Below are 26,560 nucleotides of genomic sequence, written 5' to 3'. Positions count from 1 at the left end.
TAAAACCAGTTTTTTTAACCCCGTGTTAAAAAAAACTTGTTTTATTCTTATGATTGTACATTTTTATATTCGTAGAAAGCAGAATATAATACGATGCTAGACATAGTTTTTTTCGTATGGATGAGAACCGTTTCCTATCCAACGGATTTAAATGAATAGGAGAAAAATCTTTTATAATTATTTATAAAAATTTCAACCATGTATTTTGGGAAATGATAAATCAACATAATCTTTTAAAAACATATCTTTAAATATTTATATATCACTAGTCCATGTAACTTAACTTATTAAATTATCATTATGATACTATTTTCTTTGTTTATTAGAGGGATGGGACAATGGGATGATTCTTCCCATCAAACTGTATAAATGGTTGTTTGCCTTTGATTAATATTGTTGAAATTGGAAGAGGGCATCAAAACACCAAATAAAATTCTTGTTGATCAAACTTTGAGGGGAAGTTTTATCTATCATCCATTGTCGCATCCCTGATCACAGATAGTTGTTGTCCGCATATTTCGTCACGGGTCCAGTCCCTTCCTTCAGCCATGAGTAGTTGGTGTGCAGCTTAGACAACTTGGGACATTCGTTCCCTGTCGTTTTCTAAACATAATACAAAAGTACAGTTTCTTTTAAAATAAAAAAGGGGGAGGGGATTTTAATGCAACCATCTCGAAATCAATGAGAAAATGACACTCGCAATTCAAATTTCCATCTGAAATTTTGCATAAGTAATCCTTTGTAGGTCTATTTTCCCTAAATTGAACAAAAAGTTGTAAAAGTAACGGCTAACTGCAGGCGGCTCAGCCGTTTTGCTATTTTTTGGCTATATATAGGGCACATTAGTCACAAAACCTATCTCCACATAATACTCTTTACCGCTCCAAAACGTTATCAAACGGTTCTAGCCGGTAGTTGCTGGTACTAGAAATCTAAAAAATGGTTATTGCTTTTATTTAACATGAATTTAATCAAAAATATGTTTTAAAAAGTTGATTCCTACGTAATTTATGATGAATTTGCCCGGAAAATAGGCAAAAATAACCGGCTAAACTGCTGAGCTGCCAGCTGTTACTTTTCCAATTTTTTGTTCGATTTAGGGAAAATAGACCTACCAAGGATTATTCATGCAAAATTTCAGATTAAATTTCGAATTCTAAGTGCCATTTACTCATTGAGTACGAGATGATTGCATTAACCCCCCCCCCCCCCCCCCCTTAACAAGGATTACACATTCCATTAGTAGCGAAGTACAAACAAACTTGGATGAAAAAACGTTTTAAAAATCGGATGTTAAGTGGTCATAAACCAAAAATAATAAATCTACTAGACTTTTACATTTCACATTTTATGTTTTAATATTTATATTTTTACATCATGACTGATAGACCGACGAACCAAGTAAAATATATAGGTACCGGATGTGATCAGTGATACAGAGTATCTTAAAAAATAGCCGTCTATCTTAAATCAAATGGCAGCCGAAAAATCTAATTTTTCTTATAGCGTTTCGGACTGATGAGACATAAAGAGAATAGTTATTTCTCACATCGTATTATAAACGGCTTTCCGCAGATATAGAAAGTACAATTATGAGAATAAAACTAGTTATTTAGCCCCGAGGTGCCGTAGGCACCGGCTAAAAAAACTGGTTTTAATCTTATGATAGTACATTTCTATATTCGTAGAAAGCTGGATATAATACGATGCTAGACATAGTTTTTTCGTATGGATGAGAACCGGTTCCTATCCACCGGATTCGAATAAATACGAGAAAAATAATTATAGAGTAGTTTTACTAATAAATCAAATGGTAAGATAATTGGTCAAAATTTAGTACAAATAAGGGAAAAACTTACAGACCAATGATTTATTATTTGATCGATTAAAAGTTTAGGTATTAGAACTAGTTTATTTTTGACAGAAACTTAATTATTCGTATATTGTATGAAATAAAATAAAGAACAATTTTTGGGTCATGTGGAGGAAACAAAGTTGCGGGTTTCGTCATATTTTCACAGTAGCATTTCTCCTATTTCTAGCCCCTGCGGGGCAATCCCCTGACCTAACTTAACCTAAAATAACTTTTCAAATACTACTGTGAAAATACGAAGAAACCCGCAACTTTGTTTCCTTCACAGGACCCAAATTTTTTTCTTGATATTAACGAAATGTAAAAAGGTATCGTTTCTGTAAAAAATATGTATAAATATTTAAATAGAGTAAACACGCTGTAATTTACTTTGTCTGTTTGTCAAGGCTGATCTTGAGCATATCCAGGGGTAGCTATTCTAACAATCAATTCTACAAAAAATCACGAAACCTTTTAAAGTATGGTGGAAGTGTTTTTTTTTTATGTAATTGAAGAGGAGTGGGTAAGAAGGGGAGGAAAAGGGGAAGGGGGCTGAGGGGAAATTTTCCTTTAGAATTGTTTATCAGAATATCATTCCCTTTTCCTTGGATTCTACCTGGTAGCGATGTTCCACAAGAGTAAGAATTGTATCCAGAAGAAAAACAGAATTCTAAAAAAAAAAATATTATTTTTCCACATTCTATAGAAAGGGGTTACTTAAGGGGTTTATGTTTAATATTTGTTTTATCGACTAAAAAGTTAGGTTTCACCATGGTTTTATATAAAAAACTTTGAAATGTTAAGCATTGTTTGGTGCAATATCATCGAATGTTTTGATGAGTTCAAACTGTTGTTTAAAAGCTTTGACACAAAATAGATTATTGTGATTAAAAATGTATATTTAGAAAACAGGTTGGTAACTTGTAAACAATTTAATTAATGTACTTTTGCAATTTACAACATTTGATGCTTTTCTGTTGTGTTATTATATTTTGTCCTTTGAACTCAACAAAGCATTTGATGATATTGCTTTAAAAATTGCTTTACATTTCACAGTTTTTTTCATATAAAACCATGGTGAAACTTAACTTTTTAGTCGATAAATAAAATATTAAACATAAACCTAGTATATTAACTAAAAAAATACTATGGGTCAATGCTGGAATATGCTTAGAATCACTTGTTCTTGTTCGTGGATAGTCCTCTTTCATCAATCTAGGGCAGTCAATCTATCAAAAACCATTGTTTTCGAGATATTTAAGGCCACTTTAAGATAAAATTTGATTGTTCCATGGAGATCATTGTTTTAGAGGCCTCAATGACCATAAAAATAAAGAAAGCCTCTAAAAAGTTTTTTTTTCTTCAAAAGGTATAAAAATAAATGCAAACCTTTGTGATAAAATTGACATCTTCTATTTTATCTGATCTGACAGCTTGATCTAAGTGTCTTAGCTGCGCGTGTAATACGCTTACAAGACTCTCATTTACTAGATGCCTAGAAAATAGATATACAATAGATAGATACCTAGAAAATATGGATAGAAAATAGCTAGATATATATAAGATATCCAAAATATTGAAGCTATGCCTGTAATACACATACATGACTCTCATTTACTAGATGCCTAGAAAATAGATATACAATAGATAGATACCGAGAAAATATGGATAGAAAATAGCTAGATATATAAATATTGCAGCTATGCAAGACTCTCATTTACTAGATGCCTAGGAAATATAGATAGATAATAGCTAGATATATAATAGATATCAAAATATTGTAGCTACAAACTTACAAACTTAAAGGGGGGCGTCGGATCTGACACTTTTGCGTAAACAGGGTGCATAGGCTTTGTGTTATGAGTTAGAGGATAGGTTATTTGGGAAAAAAGTTTACATTTTGGGTATATTTTTCTTATATTTAAAAAAAATTTTGATAGGTATCCAGGTTCAGGTGCTGCAGGCTGGAAGGTCGTTTCTGGACAGGTATAAATGAAAAAGAAAATTTGTTTGAAGAGTTAGAGATCAACTTATTAATCCAAATATGCATCTTTAGGGATGTTATGAGCATATATGAAGAGAAAATAAAAATCAGCCTCCAGGTTCAGGTACTGCAGGCCTCCAGGTGAATTCTGGACAGGTAAAAACTGAAAATTCTTACTTTTGAAGTTAGAACAAACCTTATTTAACAAAGGTTGCTACTTTATGGATGGTATGAACTAATTCAAAGAAAAATTTGAAATCGGGCTCCAGGTTCAGGTACTGCAGGCATCCAGGTAGATCCTGGACAGGTAAAAACTAAAAATTTTCACTTTTAAAGTTAGAGCCAAACTTATTTAACAAAAGTTGCTACTTTATGGATAGTATTAACTTATTTGAAGAAAAATTTGAAATCTGGCTCCAGGTTCAGGTACTGCAGGCCTCCAAGTGGATTCTGGACAGGTAAAAACTAAAAAATTTCACTTTTAAAGTTAGAGCAAAACTTATTTAACAAAAGTTGCTACTTTATGGATAGTATTAACTCAATTGAAGAAAAATTTGAAATCGGGCTCCAGGTTCAGGTACTGCAGGCATCCAGGTAGATCCTGGACAGGTAAAACTAAAAATTTTCACTTTTAAAGTTAGAGCAAAACTTATTTAACAAAAGTTGCTACTTTATGGATAGTATTAACTTATTTGAAGAAAAATTTGAAATCAGGCTCCAGGTTCAGGTACTGCAGGCATCCAGGTAGATCCTGGACAGGTAAAAACTAAAAATTTTCACTTTTAAAGTTAGAGCATAACTTATTTAACAAAAGTTGCTACTTTATGGATAGTATTACCTTAATTGAAGAAAAATTTGAAATCGGGCTCCAGGTTCAGGTACTGCAGGACTCCAGGTGGATCCTGGACAGGTAAAAACTAAAAATTTTCACTTTTAAAGTTAGAGCATAACTTATTTAACAGAAGTTGCTACTTTATGGATAGTATTAACTCAATTGAAGAAAACTATGAAATCGGGCTCAAGGTTCAGGTACTGCAGGCCTCCAGGTGAATGATGGACAGGTAAAAACTAAAAAATTTTATTTTTGAAGTTAGAACAAAACTTATTTTACAAAGTTTGCTATTTTATGGATGGTATTAACTAATTTTAAGATAAATTTGAAATCGGGCTCCAGGTTCAGGTACTGCAGGCCTCCATTTGAATTCTGGACAGGTAAAAACTGAAAATTTTTACTTTTGAAGTTAGAACAAAACTTATTTAACAAAAGTTGCTACTTTATGGATAGTATTAACTCATTTGAAGAAAAATTTGAAATCGAGCTCAAATTTCATATACTGTATGCCTGCAGGTGGATTCTGGACATGTAAAAATTAAAATATTTAACTTAAGAGTTAAAACTATATCTATTTAACAGGTAAGAAAACAAGTTGTGGAAGGATGTTGCTGAAAAAGATTAAATAGAAATAATTAGAAATTTAATGTCCTTAAGTGAACAGAAGATTAACATATGGATTAAAGAAATATAAAGTATAATATTTACAAATAATTCAACTATTTTATTGTGATAGCAACTAAGTAATGGCCAGTTAGACACAGAAAATTAGCTACACGATTTATAAATATGATTTTTGTTTATCAGCCAAATTTTTATATACATTTAGAAATTATTACATTTCCTGACAATTTGCATTTGATGGAAAAAATTAACCCATTCTAAATTATCTGAAAGAAGAGAGATCAAAAAGTGTATTCCAAAGTAAAAACATTTATTAGATGCCATAGAAGCTTTAGAATCTTTACTATATAATTTTAAACAAGCTTGTTTGTTTTTTATTTAGTTAATACAAAACTGAAAAAGCAATTTTTAAAAATAAGTTTTGCTCTTATTATAAAGTAATTAAGTACGTTCATTATTAAACTAACCAGAATCCAATTGGAGGCCTAAGCACCTTAACCTTGAGCCCAAATTTAAATTATTTAATACTAGCCACAAAGTAGCAACTTTTGTTTTAACTTCAAAGGTATTATTTTTAGTTTTTACCTGTCTAGACTCCACCTGGGGACCCGCAGTACCAGAACCGGGAGCCTGATTTCAAATTTATCTTCAAATTGGTTAATACTATCCATAAAGTAGCAACTATTGTTAGATAAGTTAGGCTCTAAATTTAAAAGTGAAAATTTTTAGTTTTTACCTGTCCAGGATCAACCTGGAGGCCTGCAGTACCTGAACCTGGAGCCTAATTTCAAATTTATCTTCAAATAAATCAATACTATCCATAAAGTAGCAAACTTTGTAAAACAAGTTTTGTTCTAACTTCAAAAATAAAAATTTTCAGTTTTTACCTGTCCAGGATCCACCTGGAGGCCTGCAGTACCTGAGCCTGGAGCCTGATTTCAAATTTTTCTTCAATTGAGTTAATACTATCCATAAAGTAGCAACTTCTGTTAAATAAGTTATGCTCTAACTTTAAAAGTGAAAATTTTTAGTTTTTACCTGTCCAGGATTTACCTGGAGTCCTGCAGTACCCAAACCTGGAGCCCAATTTCAAATTTATCTTCAAATAAATTAATACTATCCATAAAGTAGCAAACTTTATAAAACAAGTTTTGTTCTAACTTCAAAAATAAAAATTTTCAGTTTTTACCTGTCCAGGATCCACCTGGAGGCCTGCAGTACCTGAACCTGGAGCCCGATTTCAAATTTTTCTTTAAATTAGTTCATACCATCCATAAAGTAGCAACTTTTGTTAAATAAGGTTTGTTCTAACTTCAAAAGTAAAAATTTTCAGTTTTTACCTGTCCAGAATTCACCTGGAGGCCTGCAGTACCTGAACCTGGAGGCTGATTATTATTATCTCTTGATATATGCTCATAAAATCCCTAAAGATGCATATTTGGATTAATAAGTTGATCTCTAACTCTTCAAACAAAATTTTTTTTTCATTTATACCTGTCCAGAAACGACCTTCCAGCCTGCAGCACCTGAACCTGGATACCTATCAAATTTTTTTTTAAATATAAGAAAAATATACCCCAAATGTAAACTTTTTTCCCAAATAACCTATCCTCTAACTCATAACACAAAGCCTATGCACCCTGTTTACGCAAAAGTGTCAGATCCGACGCCCCCCTTAACCACTCAAAATTCACGTAAGTCCCCATAGTTGTTAAGCCAACGAAAAAGAAAACGCTATTAGAAAACTTTGGAGACTAATGTAATCAACAGCCCATTGCCCCCTCCATCTGATCACAACTGCTTATAATTTGTGTTATTCAAAAACCGCTATTAATGCACGTTTTATTCGCCTGAAAAATATTAAGGTAACATATTTTTACCTAGTTCCTGGAGTATAGAGAAGTAGAAGATGGTTTGTCAGGGTTAGGTAAGACAGCCCAAAACTTACTGAAAATTTAAGAATCATTGAAAATAAAGTTTATTTAAGAATGTGAGAATAGTTAATTTCGCATCGTATTATAGACAGCTTTTCGTGAATATTTAAATGAAAAATTTCTGTAATTTGATGCTACACATGGTTTTACATTATGGCTTAAGACAAATTCTAATCCAGCGGATATTAATAGGTTTCGAAGCCATACTGGAATAGTTATTTCTCGTATCGTATTATAAACGGCTCTCCGCGGATATAGAAAGTACAATTATAAGATTAAAACTAGTTGTTTTAGCCCCGTGGTGCCGAAGGCACCGGCTAAAAAAACTAGTTTTAATCTTATGATTGTACATTTCTATATTCGTAGAAAACTGGATATAATACGATGCTAGACATAGTTTTTTCGTATTCATGAGAACCGGTTCCTATCCACCGGATTCAAATGAATACGAGAAAAGATTATAACATTTTTTTCCTTCAAGCAAAGAACTATACCTGAGTTACTGGTAAGATCCAGGCCTCCATCTTTGTTTAGAAAAGTGGATATTGATGCTATCCCTGCTTCGTTTAATTCCATCAGACATTTGTCAAAAGCAGCCCTAGAAATTGATAGAAATAATATTATAATTTAAAAAAATGAGTTTTTTGAATCAAAACAAGAATAACAACATTTATAAGTAGCGAGGTTCAAAAATAATCATGGATGGAAATACAGACAATGAGATGTAAAGGGCACTTGTTAAAATAACAGATCTATAGTATAGATGTATATACAGATAACTACCTCCCTTCATTTTTTAAAGACCTCTTTAGTCTGCTTCTAAATTATTTTCTGCTAATTGGCTGTGTTAATATAAGCGACACCATATTGGTTGATTTTCAATGACCCAATACGAAGGTAGCACAAGACGGTTGCGATGGGGAGATAAAATTATTTAGCAATTTCTACCTCTAGTGTTTTAATCTAATGTTAAAATCAAGAGTTACGAAACCGTTATCGCATAATTCAATATTTTTAAATATTCATTTTTCTGTAGCATGACTGATAGACCGACGGACAAAGTAAATGATGCTCATTGTATTAGGAAACTTCACAAACAAATCAAGTCCTCTACCTTGAATAGCAGCTCATAAAATTACATTTACCCCAATGCGTTACAGACTGACTGAGGGACAGACAGACATAGTTAACCCCTTACAGTCGGGCCCCTTGCCGCACCTTAATCAGTCGGGGGGGGGGGGGGAGTTCAACGCCCCCCCCCCCCCTATTATCTCAGTTCCTATTAGAGCTAGAGGGCTGAAAAGTGTAAGTTGTGCAAGTTCCCTGTGTTATGAAGAATTTCCGACCTTAAGTAAGTCAAGTTCAATTTTCGCTTCCTTCACCCTTTTATTTAACAACCTTTGTTTTTAGGTCCTTTTTTACTTATAAATTTCAAACGACTGTAATTTTTTTATTTTTGAAGCTAGAATAAAATTTTTTTTGCAGAAAATGTTTATCTTTATGTAAATTTTATATTTGAAATATCAAAATATAATTTCAGCGGCCGCAGCTGTACTTGGCAGCTGCCAGCCGCCGCAGTCGGCGGTCGGCGGGAAAACGGCGGCGGATCTTTATGAAATTTTATACATTATGTAGGCATGTAAGATAAGCTTAAGTTTGAAATTTGAAGTCTTTAAGTCAAAAATTGCGGCCACAGGAGCCTTTTAAAGATTTCTGGAGACCTGGAGGATCAGGACCTGCAGGATCATACCTGGAACCTAAAATTGACTTGAACACCTGTATTTAATATAAGGATGTACTACTAGAGGATATTTTAGTATTTTGGTAAGATAAAATGCTTTGTTTAAGTCAAAAAAAACTATTTTTGCTCTTTACCTGGATGACCCTGCCAGGTTTGATGGCATCCTGTGCCCGCCAGGATGGAGATATTCAAAAAATTTCAACTCTCAGTTATGTCTCATACCCACACTTAAAAAGTCAAGCAGTTTGGGCTCTTAATCTTTCACACACAGAAAATGAGATAGAAAAAACCGGATGGGGGGGCGTTCAACGCCCCCCCCCCCCCCGACCGTTAAGGGTTAATAATACGAGTAAATAATTCTATATAAAGATAAACTTATAAAGACAATTTTTTTTGAAAAAAAAGACAAAATAAGAATTTTTTGCTTCAACAACTTGCGGAATACCTACTCCCTTCTTATTAGATACACGATTATTTAATTCTTACTTTGATCCAGGTTCATGGGGTTTCCAAGTTTCCTCTCCCCACCTGAGTTTGACCGCCTCCACAGCTTTGTCACGTGCCTCGCATATGATACGTTCTAATGCAGTCTAAATAGAATAGATTTATTACCATAGACGTCCAAGGGGGGGGGGGGTAATGGGGCGATTACCCCCCCCCCCCTACGGCACCCCCAAAATTTTTTTCATTTTAACCCCCCCCCCCCCCATTTAAAATTTACCCCTACCCTGAGGGTGCCGTGGGCACCCCCAACCATTTAGGAGGGGGTATTTACCCCAAAAATCTCTAACATAAAATTTTTTTGCGCGCTTCCCGCGCATTTTTAAGACTAAATATTTCAGAAAATTTAAATTACCCCCCCCAATTTTGGGGGGGGGGGTAAACAAAATTTACCCCTGCCAACAGATTTTAGGGGGGGTTATTACCCCACCCAAGCAAATTTTACCCCTGGGGTAAAAATTTTTTTTGGGGGGGGGTAAAAAAAATTTGCGGTGCGCTTCGCGCGCCATTTTACCCCCCCCCCAAAAAAAAAAGCTTGGACGTCTATGTTTATTACACCTAGATTCTAGATGGTTAAACTTGCCCCATAATCCGTGAAACTTAAAAGGGAAATTCTAGCAGATAAACTTGTTTAATTTTGTTATACAGCATGACCCTCGAAAGTTTTTTTAAGCATCTGCAGCCTATATTTCTCAATAAAATATTAAAAGATTCATATGTACTTGTTCTCTATAATTTTCTACATCAAAGGATATCAAAATATTTTTTTACATCAATTAACAGCCGAGATTTTTAAAGCCAAAGTTTGGAAAAAGTGCTTGAGAAACTGGATATTGCTAAAAAAAAGAAAGAAGAGCAAGTTTAAATTGATACCTTTTTTATTGCATTAAAAAATGTTGGTTTTACATATCAAAAAAATACTTTTAAATTTCATGGAATGCATTTTTTCTAATAACCATTTACCCATAAACCTTATAATATCCCCTTTTTAACATGACCTTAAATGAACCCCTCCCCAATTTATCCTTATGACCGGAAAGGATTAGCGCAAATTTGACCTAATAAATTAACACCCACTTATACAAACTACTTAAAGACACATAAAAATCATTTAAATTGTTAAATGTTTAATAAAAGTTTGTAGCTGTAACTTTTTCGTTTTTTAACTTATTTTAATGAAATAAAAAGTGTTTGATTTCTGTTTATGTAAACTTTTATGTAAAGTGAAAAAAGTGCTTTCAGCATGAAATAAATTTCTTGGAAACATCTTTATATAAGTTTTATAAAAAGTATTGAAATTTTGAGGAAAACACGTCATTTCACTTTAAAAAAACATTTTTCTTGAAAAGTTACTTTTTCCTCAGCCACTTTTTCAAAACTTTGGCTTTAAAAATCTCGGCTGTTAATTGATGTAAAATTTTTTTTTTTATATCCTTTGATGTAGAAAATTATAGAGAACAAGTACATATGAATCTTTTAATATTCTATTGAGAAATATAGGCTGCAGATGCTTAAAAAAACTTTTTTGAGGGTCATGCTGTATATGATTTATATAGTTTCTCTACTGTTTTGCTATTTGCTAAGGAGGTTTTTTTTAATGCAATCATCTCGTATTCAATACGCAAATGGCACTTAGAATCCGAATTTTGCATGAGTAATCCTTTGTAGATCTATTTTCCCAAAATCGAACAAAAAGTTGGAAAAGTAACAGCTAACAGCTCAGCCTTTAAGACGTTTTTTGGGCTATTTTTAGGGCAAATCTATCATTAATTACCCCAAGGTTTGCTCCATTTATCTCAAGTCATTTCTTAGAAACACCATATAGTATAATCCACCCGCCCCCCCCCCCTAAATTAGGGGTTTGGGGGTGGGTGGGTGGTCAGCGATAATTATAAAATCAAATATAGGCCTACAAAAGTTTTATCCCAAGGTTTGCTCCATTTATCTCAAGTCGTTTCTTAGAAACACCCTATAGTATAATCCACCCGCCCCCCCCCTAAATTTGGGGTTTTGGGGTGGGTGGGTGGTCAGCGATAATTCTAAAATCAAATATAGGCCTACAAAAGTGTTGTCCCAAGGTTTGCTCCATTTATCTCAAGTCGTTTCTTAGAAACACCCTATAGTATAATCCACCCGCCCCCCCCCTAAATTAGGAGTTTGGGGGTGGGTGGGTGGTCAAAGATAATTCTAAAATCAAATATAGGCCTACAAAAGTGTTATCCCAAGGTTTGCTCCATTTATTTCAACTCGTTTCTTAGAAACACCATATAGTATAATCCACCCGCCCCCCCCCCCCTAAATTAGGGGTTTGGGGGTGGGTGGGTGGTCAGCGATAATTATAAAATCAAATATAGGCCTACAAAAGTGTTATCCCAAGGTTTGCTCCATTTATCTCAAGTAGTTTCTTAGAAACACCCTATAGTATAATCCACCCGCCCCCCCCCCCAAAAAAAAAAAAATTTTTTTGGGGGGGTGGGGGGTCGACGATAATTTTAAAAGTAACTTTGGCCCTATAGAAGCTTAAATCCAAAATTAGCTCCCTCTAGCTCTAAGGGTTCTCGAGTAAACACCCCCCCCCCCTGCCCAAATGGGACTTATGCACATCCTCCTTTATGAACATCCCCAATGTTAATACACAAAATGACCCCTTCTGTAGATTACATTTAGTGGTTGAAAAATTAGGACACTCAAATTAATAAAGTCCCCAAAAATGCTAAACCAACGAATATACCTAATATAAAACCCTGGAGACTAGTGTAATAAACAGCCTAATGTCCCCTCCCTCTCTCTCTCTCTGGTTACCTGGAGTCTATTATCCAATAAGAAGACGACATCCAACCCCAGCGCCAACAATTTCTTTGCCTGGGTTCTTAGCCTAAATAAGGATTTATTAATCATTATTGATTGAAAAGTATATAGGACATATCTAATCTATAGTATAGATGTATATGCAGATAACTACCTCCCCACCTTTTCCGATGACCTTTTTCGTCTGCTAGCAAACTGTTTTCTGCTACTTATCTGTGTTAATATTCCTGACACCATTGGTTGATTTTTAAAGACCCCATTAAGAGTCGGCACAATGCCATTAGGATAGTTGAATGCAGTTATTTAATTTCTTCCCCCTCTAGTGTTTTACTCTATTGTATAAAGAACAATATTATACACAAGAAGAAATCATAAGACAATAGACGATAAATAGATGTACCTCCCCAATGATGATAAAACAATAGTTCCCCTTAGTAAATTAAAGTTGTTGGTCGAAATGTTTGGACACGTCTAGTTTAAAAGGAAACAATCAAAATTCCTACCTTCCTGCTTAAATATCTTTACTTATGAAGAACTATTTTTAAATTTAAGCTTTATAATTGTATTGGTTATAGATTCGAAAGTTTGTAAGACTTATAAACAATTTTGGAGAAGAATAAGTAAATCCAAAAAACTAGGTACCTATTGACTGATTCAGCAACTGTAGGCAATGGAGAATGATTACTGAACATCTAAAAGTAGATTAACCGTTTTTAGTACAGTTGTTAAGCGCTAATTACTTAGTAAAATTGTCAATTATTTTGTTGGTACACAAATATTAAAGTGTTTTCTTTTCTTCCTAATTTAAAACTTACAAACAAGAGGAAGGATGTCTTTGTGTCTTATTGTATCAAAATATCTAGCAGACAGTTTTCCAAAGCTATAATACTTTGACTGTTAAATAAATAAATATTTGTATTATATACAATAGTGACTAAGCCCCTAAAATAGGGGCTCTGTATGCTAGAAAAAAAGGCTAAAACCTTAAATCTGTGAATTAAAAAGCCTAAAACCATCACAGGTCCGTTATCAAGCTTACCTACAATAAAGAACCCGATCGGTTCTGTACTTATTGAGATCTTAAACTCTAGACAAAGCTAAACATAAAAACCATTACTTTTATATGCACTTAAGGTGGGTGTGAAAGTTAACATCCCCACTCCATATTTACAATTTAAGTTTTAAAAAGGGAAATAATATTTTCGGGTGGAATAATTTTGTTCTAGGGGTGATTTTCCTTGGGGGGATTAACATACTCTCCCTTAAAATAGTTCTAAATATTTCTTGAACCTATAAGAAGCTCGCTGCAAAGGACAACCATATCGGTTCAGCGGTTAGCGAAATCCTTCGCTACAAATAAAAAAAAAGCTTACTGATTTATATAATAGAATAGGTTACCTGTTTATCTAGTATTTCAGTGAACCACTGGACCTCACCGTCTAACCAAACAAGCAGAGATGTACCACTCATATTCTCACCCCCAGAAAAACATTTATCGAATTCCCTGAAAAGAACAACAAGAATAAATAAGTTTCCATAGTAGGGAAGATAATTCAAAAAGCAAGATTATGATACAACAAAGAAAACTACACAAGCCTTTTATGAGGACAATGAATTTTAAGGGTCCAAAAAGCTTGAAAATGTCATTCTCTCTTTGGGAAGGTTAAAAATAGGGTTGGGCCGGATATCCGGCTGGATACCTGATATTGAAAGCATTCTGATCTGGGAAATTCGGCTTATTTCTAATGCCGGATATCCTTTTTATACGATATGGGTACTTTTTATACATTATAGTTTCTTAACTTTACTACAAATAGTTCTACCCACTTAAAGGGTAATTTTGGGATGTACAATAGTTTATCGCCCATTGTCTTATCTCTTACGATCCCTGCTCATGCTCATGACCAAATCATTTTGGAGTAAATTTATATTACAAATCTAAAGTCAAGTAGGTATGGTATTATTTTAATATTAACCAACAAAAATAAAATCATCCAGTGAAAAGAACAGAACTATCAAGAAATGTATTCAGTGTTAGAGCAGCTAAATTCTGGAGTGATCTTCCTGTTCACGTGAAAAAGGGCCGTGATTTTAACTACATACCTAAAGAAAAAACTTATATTCATATTCAGACTTTAGCCTAGTTATTCAGACCCCTTACTATGACCCTACTTGGGTTCTTAAGAGTATACAAAGAATAAACAATAAATAAAATCCTTTATTACTTAAAGCTTGAAATTCTTATTTAAAAGTAACAGGATCTGTGTTTGTCTGTACCCAAGGATCTCGCTAACCGCTGATAAGGTTCTCCTTTACAATAGCATCTCATAGGTACTAGGAAGCTTTATAGCTATTCTGGGAGAGTGTACCCTCCCAAGAAATCACCCCTAAAAATAATTCCCCTTCCAATTTTCTTTTTGATCCCTCCCACCCCCTCAGTCTCACCCTGCCTACTCAAATGCTGCTTGAGGGCTCTAGGGGGCAAATCCGCAAAGGAATCTAATCTAAGATGAAATGAATTTTGAATAAAAAGTTTCAAACCTTGCTGTTTCTGCAATTTGTTGGAAGAATGTGTTGCCAATCCGTTTGATATACTGGTTTGTGTTCCCTTCCACGCGACAACTTTTTACATTATGCCTTAATAAATGTAAATAAGTAAAAAATTAGAAACTTTTTTAGGCAGTACAGCTACTCTATAAGTACTAAAGTACGGTATGTCCTCGCTAACTAGCATAAAATGACTGTACCTAACTTTTTAAAAGCTAAGAATTGCTATAATTAGGGTCTATACGTCCGTCCATACATGACGGATAAATCTTATCCTTATTTTTGCATGTTAGAATTGTCCTTTCAATTTCAAATTTTGCATGATGATCCCTATAACGATGGGTACGATTAAGAAAATGTAGCAAAATCTATGATCGTAAAGGGCCGTACACGTCCATTTAAAAAACACTAATTTTTAACTAAAAAAATCTTTTTAATGATACCTATTTTTGGAATAATGATTTCTTTGGCAACAACGTAAAATATTTTTAAATTTTTATAATCAAGTCCTAAAAATGGAAGTATGCCACTAAACACTACAGTATCCTAGAAATACGCAATTGTTTTTACAATATGCTACATTCTAAGATCTGACAATATACAAGTGAAAATGTTCGTTTGTCCAACAGGCTGATTTAAGAGCTTCGCTTTTATGGATGTTGACATCCTTATTTAAATTAGCTTTGGTTGATTCAAAACATAATTAAGTAACTAAACAAAAATAAAATAATGTCATTACAAAGGGTGAAGAAATCTAAGCCACGTGCCCAGCCGATAAAAAAGAAAAAAGCTTTACTAATATAGTCACACGTCTGATCTAACATCTTATGTTACAATTTTAATGTCTAGGTTACAATGCCGTTTGGGCCGAGAATAGATCCATTACACTTCTTGACAACTGGCATACCTTAGAATAGCAGTTCTATGAGACAGAAATAAGTCTGTGGCTTCACCTCCTCGACCCAAACCTAAATATTTAGAGGATTCTCTACAAAAATTAACATGATGTTTGTCTGACTCATGTCTGAGTGTTTTTATACAAGGGCCTTGCTAACCGCTAGACAGATATGGTTCTCCTTTTCAGTAAAGCTTATCATAGGTTCTTGGAAAATTTTTCTTTGTAACTTTTTCTTTTTGAAACTAAAATTTAAAAGAGAGGCGCTGATGTATTTTTGTTTAGGTAAAAAAAGATACAACATTAGCCATCAATCAAAGTACAAACAAAGCTACAATAATAAATCTACAGAACAGTTACATAAATAGTGAAGATTAATCAGAATGGCCAGAATGTCGTCAAAGTATAATTTTTAAGAAATCATCAAATGCACCTGTTTCAGAACAAGCTTATTATAATGCGAGGTGAGTGAGTTTATGATTTTTTTTATGAGGGTAGACTCCCCCATCCCCCTGAAGATAGTTTACCTGTGAGAATGGCCACTGCCCGCCTCGCTGTCCTAGGACCGCCCTGCATTGATTTGTCAGGCGTCAATGTTAATTCTCCTCGCAGGACCTTAATAATTTAAATAAATATCAGTTCTTTTGACTGTCATCAATTAGTTCACCAATAAATCTGAAACTTTTCTTAGATACATTTCAGCTCTTCTCCATAGAGTGCTTTATCTACATCTTTCTTGGGTTAGTTTTGAGCTGTTTTGCAAACATTATAAAGGTCAATAAAAAAAGGGAAAATTACCCTAAAATTGTATGTCTAATGTGATTTAATTCATAGATATAAACTTTTAAGGGGAACAAGGATTCTTCTAAGAATTTATAAATAGGTATACAATAAAATATCAGTGGGTGTATTCGAAGGGGACAGAAAAATAGACTTAAGCCGTCCATAAATTAAAATTTAAAAAATTCATCCTGGTGTACCTGTGTGAAGTCTCCCTAAGATTAAAGGGCGTTTCGTCGTATTTTCATATTATAGCCACTGCGGGGCAATCATTTACCTAACCTTAACTAAAAGCCACCGTAAAAATCCGACGTAAGGCCCATTAAGAGGAGATGTCAAGAAACCAACAATACCCAAAATTAGTTTTCTTATTATTTTTAAGAAAACAAAAATTATTACGTTTGAATTGCATCAACATAAAAAAAATTAGAATACACACCTGAATCAAGGCCTCTTTTCTGGCTTGATTGGCCTCCTTCACCTCTTTAACATTCTGACAATCACCTCTCCTTTCCAATTCCACCTCAGCATCCTATAAATGTTAATAATACATCATTCTCAACCATCTATATATTAGCGTGAATAACATCGTTCATGTAACAGATCTATATTATATATAGATGTATAAAAAGACAACTACCTCTCTTACTTTTTCAAAGACCTTTTTCGTCTGCTTCTAAATTATTTTCTGCTACTTGGCTGTGTTAATATGAGCGACACCATTGGTTGATTTTCAATGATCCAATAGAAAGGTTGCACAAGGCGGTTGCGATGGGGAGATACAGTTATTTAACCCTTTCTCCCTCTAGTGTTTTACTCTAATGATCCTGTCAGGTTCGAGTCTCAATCCAGGAATAAGGTATAGCCAACAAGCGAAATAAATCTAAATTAATGCTTGGAGGACAGATAAATAGGTCATAAGTTTTTATCAATGTGTTGCCGCCCACCAACGACATCTGAATATCACGTAGGTATAGGTTTCATGATTTTCCCCCGAATAAAGGGGAGGGGGGGTTAATGCAACCATCTCGTAATCAGTGAGCAAATGGCACTTAGAATTCAAATTTTGATCTGGACTTTTGCATGAGTAATCCTTGGTAGGTCTATTTTCCCTAAATCGAACAAAAAGTAACGGCTGGCGGCTCAACCATTTAGCCGTTTTTTGCCTATTTTCAGGGTAAATCCATCATCAATTGCGTAGGAATCAACTTTTTAAAACTTATTTTTGGATTAATTCATGTTAAATGATTGCAATAACCATTTTTAAAACTTCTAGTACCAACAGCTACCGTCTAGAACAATTTGATAGCGTTTTGGAGTGGAAAAGAGTATTATGTGGAGATAGGTTTCGTGACTAATTTGCAATATAGTTATCCAAAAAATGGCAAAACGGCTGAGCCGCCAGCCGTTAGCCGCTACTTTTCCAACTTTTTGTTAGATCTAGGGAAAATAGACCTACCAAGGATTACTCATGCAAAATTTCAGATGGAAATTCGAATTCTAAGTGCCATTTGCTCACTGATTACGAGATGGTTGCATTAACCCCCCCCCCCCCCTTTCGTTGTTGGTATAAGCTGGACTCGATCACTCCATGTTATATTACAGACGTTCAAATGCTGCTATGTCATTCGCGTGATACTAATGACACAACTTAATACAGTGCAAAGTTAGGACTTCCACATAAAGTGTCCTGCAATCAATTGGTTGGTCGTCTATTGAATGTTATGTTAAGTTTAAATTAAAAAGAGGATTGTCTTTCCTTTTTTTAAAGCGAAGCAGGCTTTTCTATAATTAAGGTCGGTCTGAACGTCCGTCCGTCCGCTACACACGGATAGCTTTTTTCGTTAATTTAGGCATATTAGAAATGTCCTTTTGATTTCAAACTTTGCATGGTGATTCCTTTAGTAGTTAGGTACGATTTAGAAAGCGTAGCAACTTTATAATCATTACAAGAATGTCCGTACGTCCATTTTAAACATGTTGATTTTAAAATGATTTGATCATCCAATTGATCTGATTCTTGATATGTTGATTCCTGGGACAACAAAGTATAATGTTATAAGCAAAGAAGCTCTAAAATCAAGTCCTAAAAATGTAAGTATGTCCATAAAAAAATATCCTGTATCAAGCAGTTTTTCAACAAATTTACTCACAATTTTGCTTCGACTCTTAAACATTTTAGATTTATATTCTGATTATTCAGTTCTGACACTATATAAGTGTTAATGTACGTTTGTCCTACCGTTTCAGTGCTTCGTTTTTATGGATGTTGTCATCCTTGTTTTTTATAAACTTTGTTTCTGTACATTTTGAAAAAAAAAGAATTTGCTTAATTTAAAACTTTTTTCTCTGCTTTACAGATCAATGTGTAGTGTTACCTTAATAAGTTCCATAGCAGATTCAAATTCTCTTTGAGCAATGTGTACGTCCAGTACGTCTGGCAGTTCCTAAATCAAATATAAATTAGCCCTTGCACCCTTTCTTCAAGAATGTTCACAGTTATTGTTTCCATGATTCCACCCCCCCCCCATCCTTGAACGACTTCCAAAAATGCAAAAAAAAAACTTCAAGGCAAGTCATATTTTGATTATTCAATGTATTTCATCTTAGTCATTAAAGTTTCCATAAGAGGAAACGAATAAGAGGACGTTGTTATAAAACTTTGGATACCAGTATAATTTAAGGGCCAATGTCCCCCTCCCTTCACTGAAATGACATTCAAATTACCTCTAGCCATTCTGGAAGGTCTGGATCTTTTTTGAGGATTAGTTCATCTCTGCTAATTCTTTCTTCGGCTGTATCACTACAAATGCAATTATAAAATCCTTATAATAAAGTAATAGGATGTTTGTTTATTTGTCTTTTTGTACTTAAGGATCTCGCTAATCGCTGAACCGATATGGTTTTTCTTTACAGAGTAGCTTCTCATAGGTCCTGGGAAGGATTATAGCTATTTTGGGGGAGGGGACTACCACCCTTCCAAGAGAAAATACATAAAATATAAAAATAATATAAAAAAACGCCGACTAAAAACAATTTTACGTGTCCCTAGAGGCCTCTAGGGGCGTAGCCGCTAGTTGTGTATAAAATATTAACATGCCAGTGCTGAAATTACTATTTTCTGAAAATAGAGTCAAACAAGGAAAGGCTTTATCCATAATCTGTTTAAAATCTTTTTAAGTTTTAAATGATTTCTGATTTAATCCAATGCACAATTAGGCATTGGCGGGTCATAAGCAAGGAATAGATTTTTTCTGGAAGACTGAACTTTTGAAATTGGTTTCAAGAGTAGGAATGTTTTTGCTATTGACTTATCCCTAATTCTGTGAAAGGTACCTAATCAGATCTTGTATGCAAATAGTAAGTGCCTTAAGAGTAGTGTCATGTAAAAAAGTGCTCGCCCTGTAGGTGTCAAAGAGTCAATAGTGCTACCAAATTATGTGATTCCGAAATAGCCAAATATCCAAATATTTTTTGTCATGCTTTTTTTTGGCGCAGGCACGAATTTGGCTTGGAATACCTTTGAATTCTGTAACTTTTCAAACAGATAGCCGACACTAACCTAAAGGGATAGGGTCAAATGGACAATTTAGCTTAAACTTATAATTTCAAAATACGATGATAAAAAAAACTAGAAGTGTCTGACCGACTGTTACTCAAAATAAGTTATGAATATGATAAATCCTGTAATTTAAAGTAGTTAGGTTTATTGACTGGAGCTAAGTATCTCGAAAATTACCGGTCCGAATGGGTTGTACTTTTTAGGAAAGATTTGAAAAGAACTTGGGGAGGTTTTAGCCTATATTTCTGACCTCCCCTAGATAATAGGAGTTTCGTAACTAAGCTATATAATTGACTTAATTTAGGTAATCTAAGATCTTTAAAAAAAATTCATAGTTGAAATCTAAATTAAATTACAAGTAAATCTTTAGTCGACAATACCTGCTGAACAATAAAAAAAAATACTAATTAATCTACTTTGTAAACTTGATACTATTCATTATTAGTTACTCTTAAAAAAGGAATCTATCATTTCATTATATCGTCTCCCCTTTAAATAATATCATTGGCACACGCCCACATAACCCTTTCCTGTAGTGGCAGCTGAACCATCCTCCGATGTTATCTTTAAATAATTTTGTTTATTTTCTTATTACATTTGCTAGGTACGCGACTTATGAACATAAATGTTCTTGTACATTATTTTTAAGATTAAAAATAATTACCTTCCAAACGGATTACTTGGTTGTTTGACCTCTGATGTTTTGGCATTTCTTTGGCTGACCACTGACGGCTTTTGTGTTGGTCGTCCGCCAGTTTTCTGCCACTCTTTTGCTTCTTCATAAGCGGACAACCAGTCCTTGGAATAAAGGAAAAGGTCTAAACGGGTGAACAATAACATAGAGTTTTTCAAATTCATAATGAAGCATTGCACGTATAGTACAAATTAAAAATTAGATAGGTTAGGATTAGTTGGGTTATGCTAGGTTACATTGGATTTCCAAAAAACAGTATACATGTAGTAGGGTTGGGTCGGATACTTACTTTTTTGACCGGATATCCAGCACATTTTTAATGCCAGATATCTGGCTAACACTGAATATCCGGCAAATTACGGGATATCCGGCTGATTTCTAATAGTTTCAATATCCGGTATCCGGCCTGATATCCGGCCCAACCCTAATATGTAGTAGGTAAAAAAAGTTTATTTACCAAAAGTTCTACCTATGCATACATCAAGGGCTCTATAGAGGGGGGGGGAGGGTGTAGAGTTGTAGACGCTCCTTTAGTTTCCTTTATCAAACAAATTTTTTCTAGAGGCGGTCAGACTGGCCACGTACTTTTTTTCTTCAAAATAAATAGTAGAAATAGTATGCAGTAATTAAAAGCCATACTATATAGTATAATTTTTGGAATAGTATGAAAAAATAGAAGACATAGTATGTTAGTGGCCAGCCTGGGCGGTTCTAAGAATCCTTATCTACACACAGACAAACAGAGGATATCTTGTACATTTTAAATTAGGTTTTATATATGTTACTTTAGGCTGTCTATCCAAATCCATCCAGCAATTTTTCTATCAAATCTTTCTAATGACCTTTCTAAGTTAGTATGTTATATATGGTACCTTTTTAGATTGGTTATCTTTACACTGGAAGAGTCTTGGCTCCGGCGTCACAAGCAATTTCCAGGCATTGGCGATTCCCGCCAAATCTCTGACGTTAACCATAGCACACCCACTTATTGCATACTCACTTGATATTTTAAACCTAAAACAAAACCTTTTATAATAAGGTTTAGATTAGCTTTGCGGTGAAGCTTGTAAGCCCAAAGCAGATTATCATCTAGGTAGCTAACTTAAGAAAAAAACTGTTACCCAGTACAAAAATATTACGGAAAGCTTTGATAAGATTATGTAGGTACGAAATAAGATTTTAAAACAAGGAAAACAATAATCATAATAAGCTAAGCACAAACACAAGAAGCTATATCAATGAAAGACTTACAGTCGATCATTTTGTCCAAATTGATTTTTATCCTTGGATTTAACACTAATGCGCTTTCTGATGTCTTTAATTCTGTTGAAACTAAATAAATTTCATCAAGATTTGATTAAAAAATTGTGGGTATAGTTTCCATTTCGTGACAACGCCTATTAAGGGGCGTTTCGTCATATTTTCACAGTAGCTTTTGATAGGTTATTTTAGGTAACGTTAGGTTAGGTGACTGCCCCTCAAGGTTAGGCAATTGTCCCCGCAGGGGCTAGAAATAGGGGAAAAGCTTCTGTGAAATAACGACGAAACGCCCCTTAAGAGGCGTTTTCACGCTAAAGTTGCTTCTTTACAATATTCAATTCATACCGTAAACTTAAAAAAAAGGTTTGTTAGGTATTAAAGGTTTGAAAAGATTATGACAATTTCATCCATGTATTACCTGACTGGACCACGCCTCTCTCTGAGCCAGGTTGCAATGATAATACTGTCGTTCGTCAGATAGATATGAACCCTAAATATACAAGAACAATTATGTTATAACAAGCGCAATAAAAAAATCACCTATTTTTAAGTAGACAATGATCTGAGCTTTCAACAGACCCTTTAAGCAAGCTTTATTTAAAAAAAAACATTTTTACCAGAGGATTGCTTATTTAAAGACATTTATTGTCAATAAATCAATAATTTCAAATGATTGATAATTTTACCAAGTTTTCAGATTTTTTTAGATAGGCCTCCAGGTTCCGGAGCTCCAGGCCTCTATGTGGTCTCTGAACAGGTCAAAATGAAAAAAAGATTTTTTTGAAGCGTTAGAGGTTAGCTTATTGTACAAAATATGCATGTTTTTTCTTCAAATATGTGAATAATATTCAAAAAGATGCATATTATGTTTTATATGTTGATCTCTAACTCTAATTTTTTTTTCTTCATTTTTACCTGTACAGAGACCACCTGGAGGCCTGGAGCTCCGGAACCTTGAGGCCTATCCAAAAATTCTTAAAACTTGGGTAAATTCATCATATAAGAATGATTTTATCTTTTATAACCTATCATATCCTCTCAGTCCAAAGATAAAGCCTATATATCAGGTTTACGCAAATGTGCCAGAACTTCCCCCCCCCCCCCCACTCCCCTTAGTGTCTTATTTAACGCTAAGCAATTTGCGTTATTGAATTTCCAAGATAAACTCATTAAAGGTTTGATACATTAGTGTTTCTGATCTAACTCTGGCAGAAGAGTATAGCTTATTCTTAGAATAACACCAAAACATTAGAAATTTGGAATCATGGAAAGAATACGAAATAGCGGGTTTCATCGTATTTTCACAGTAGCCTTTATCCTATTTCTAGCCACTGCAGAGGCTCTAACTAACCCTGCGGGGCAATCATTAACATTTACTTAACTTAAAATAGCCTATCAAAAGCTACTGTGAAAATACGACGAAACCCACTAGGTACTTTGTTTTCTTTCCATGATCTTAAATTTGGTTGAAATGTTCTTTTAAAATACATACCTATGTAAAGCAGAATGATCATTTATGTCCATTTCAATCAGATCTCCATGATACAACAGAAATCTATAAAAAGAAAGGGGATAATTTTTGTCGAGTTCTCGGAATCAAGGTTAAAAGAACACTAGTGCCCAAAGTTTTTAGAATTATACTCTTTCATTCGATGGCGTAAAAAGTTTGGGTACTTATTTAAATTTTAAATCTATATTTCTTAACATTTAAACCATAAAATTATACCTAATCTACAAATTGAGAATTTTAGTTTATCGTGATATGAATAGAATGTACATCAATTTATCGGCCAATGTCTTATCCCTTCAGATCCCTGATAAAAATTCAACAATACTATTAGAAGGATAGTTCTATAAATTACCTATTTGGGATATCCAGGATATCTCTACCCCCTTCAACATTCTCCATGAGGTCTATAAGCATTCGTCTCCCCTCATCTTTCCTGGCGCTTGGCTTCTGTTCACACACTTTCGGTGCTTCCTCTGTTACCTGTTTGAAGATAAATATATATTAATTTTAGTAAATAAGCTTCTCTACTAGTAGCTAATGCATTGCTGTTTAGTTAAATTAGGCTGGAATAAAATATGACAACTGCCATACACAAAAGTAAGTGTTAGGTAATAATATAAGTAGGGATGGGAATCCGTCGAATTTTTGGGCCGGATTCGGATTCCGGATTCTGAAGGAATCCGTCAAAAAAAAGTGACGGATTCTTGCGGATTCCGGATTCTAGCAGTATTTTAAAAGGCCGTCCGTCACAGAGGGATAGCTTTTTTCGTTAATTTATCACTATGTTACTTGGTTGAAGCCTTGATTTGTTTAAAGTGTTGACTTCCAGCATAACTAAAACATTTACATCACATTAGTAAATATAAAAATTTAAGTGCTACGTATGTCCTAAAAATGTGCTTGGTATTTTCTAACCTATTTAAATTAAATTTAGCCTACCAATTTAGAATCCGGAATCCGCTATAAAAAACGGATTCCGGATCCGGATTCCAAAATTGGCCGGAAATTGGGCGGATTCCGGATTCGGATTCCGGATCCGGATTTCCATCACTAAATATAAGTAAGCTACATTAGGAATTTAAGAGCATGTGAATCATTAATCCAATAATATGATTTGAAGCTTATGCAAAAAAAAGCTTTTAGTAGCATTTGGAGTCATACCTATACGTAAGAAAACTATACTCTAAAAAGCAACATTAAAATATGAATCTGTTTGTGATTATTGGAAGTATACAACTTTACCTGTTGTAAAGTATGAGATAAAGGGACCGAATCCCCTAAAATACTCGTCTCTAGCAACCCTGTCAGAAATTTTCTTTGTTCAGTTATCATGGAGGATAATCTAAAAAAGGCAATAATAGCCATAATTAGCACACCTAGTAAAAACAAGTTAAAAAGTTTTAGAAAAAAAATGCATTGATCTATAATAATTTCTTTTTATTTGGTTAAATATTTAGGTATGTTTGGTGAAAATTATTATTCTGTTATACTATCATACTAAAACATTAAAATATTTCAACCACTAATTCTAATCAGCAAAAGGGGTAATTTTGTGTCTTATCATTGGAGATGCACATCAATTTAACGGCCATTATCTTATCCCTTTCGATCCCTGCAGAAAACTTACCTGTACATGTCATTTTCAAGATGGGAGATTTCTTTGGCTGTTTCAATGAACTGAGAATAATTTTGATAAACATTTTGTTTCAAGAGGGCGCTTGTGTTGTCAGATAAATCTTGGATTAACTTTCTGTGGGCCACTACTTCTTCCCCACCTAAAATAAAGCATCAAAATTGTAAAAGAAGGGAACATTTGTACGTACATTATATACAGTTGTATAAACACGTTCTCTAGTTTTAATTGATTGGCTTTTTTGGGAACATTTCACCAATCGTGATTGGGAGAAAAAATCTTGTCCTCAAAACTATTATAACGAAATTAATCTATAGTGTTGTACATTTTTCATCATATTTATGTGGTGTATTAGTTTATCTTCCATTGTCTTATCCCTTGAGTTTCCTAGGAGATCTATATATAATACAAAGTAGATTAACGATGTCTGTCTGCCTGTTTGTAATTAAGGAACTCGCTAACCGCTGTACCGATCGGGTTCTCCTTAACAGGGTAGCTTTTCATGGGTTCCGGGAAGGTTTCTAAACTATTTTGGGGGAGAGTATATACCAATTCCCTCCCAAGATAAATACCTAACAAAAAAAAGGTATTTTTTTACGTAATGACTTGAACACAACATAGATATGTTACGTATTATTTAAAAAAAAAAACTTTTAAAGTGCCACTAAAGGCCTCTTAGAGCGTAGCCACTAGTATTACATACCTATTTATATCTAAAAACATTCAAAAACATAAAAATTTTTTGACTCACCTACACAGCGCTGTGAGATCTCAGCAACATATTTGACAGGCGAATAATCTGAGGCCCCTAATTTTCGAGTCAAAACCGCCTTGTCCACGGAACTCGACATTTTGAACGTCTAAAAACGCCTCTAAAGGGTCTGAAAAAATCATATTTTTGTATAGAGCATAGAAACATGTATATTATACTAAAAAAAGGCTTAAGAATAAATTTTGGGTATAAAAGAGAAAATTTTAATTGAAAAATTAATTAAATAAACTCAATTTTGGTTCAATATAACGAGAAATTATTGCAAATTATTTGTTTACCCTTGAAGCGCATTGACAGGAAGGAATGCCGCTGAATTATATTATCATGTGAATGTCGTCATATGAGGATAAGATTTTCAGATGAATAATAAGATTCATACAATATTTTTTAAAGCGAAGTTACTCTAAAGTTTTAAATGTCCGGCTATCTGAGACAGAATGGGAAAAACGTGATTTTCTCAGCTCCTTTAAAAGATAGAAGACTGAAATTTCTTGTCAACATTCACATTAATATGTAGCATAATTAAGTATAAAACATCCGTAGCAGTCGGACTGCCTTTAAGCAGCATATATTTTTCACAACTGATTTTCTCGGCTCCTATAATACGTAGCATAATGAAGTATAAAACGTC

General features: G+C 33.9%; 1 protein-coding gene across 1 annotated transcript; it reads right to left on the bottom strand.

Moving 5' to 3' along the window:
• Positions 1 to 106: 106 nt before the first annotated feature.
• On the bottom strand, positions 107 to 26,035 carry Exo84 (exocyst complex component Exo84). Its single transcript, XM_080181112.1, has 23 exons — positions 25,909 to 26,035; positions 25,152 to 25,299; positions 24,767 to 24,866; positions 23,877 to 24,004; positions 23,507 to 23,569; positions 22,433 to 22,504; positions 21,627 to 21,768; positions 20,725 to 20,858; positions 19,226 to 19,301; positions 18,877 to 18,945; positions 16,938 to 17,030; positions 16,246 to 16,333; positions 15,731 to 15,791; positions 14,818 to 14,913; positions 13,675 to 13,780; positions 12,919 to 12,968; positions 12,271 to 12,343; positions 9,454 to 9,557; positions 7,721 to 7,824; positions 7,173 to 7,239; positions 3,242 to 3,347; positions 2,469 to 2,522; positions 107 to 603 (listed from the first exon to the last, which is right to left on the bottom strand). Exons 1-23 carry the CDS (start codon positions 26,006 to 26,008, stop codon positions 493 to 495), a joined length of 2,145 nt encoding a protein of 714 aa, XP_080037238.1. The 5' UTR covers positions 26,009 to 26,035; the 3' UTR covers positions 107 to 492.
• Between the last annotated feature and the right edge of the window lie 525 nt (positions 26,036 to 26,560).

Source organism: Acartia tonsa, chromosome 13, assembly GCF_053477335.1.
Source record: "Acartia tonsa isolate MP-2025a chromosome 13, ASM5347733v1, whole genome shotgun sequence".
Taxonomy (NCBI): Eukaryota; Metazoa; Arthropoda; class Copepoda; order Calanoida; family Acartiidae; genus Acartia; species Acartia tonsa.
This window is presented reverse-complemented; position numbering and strand designations above follow the sequence as displayed.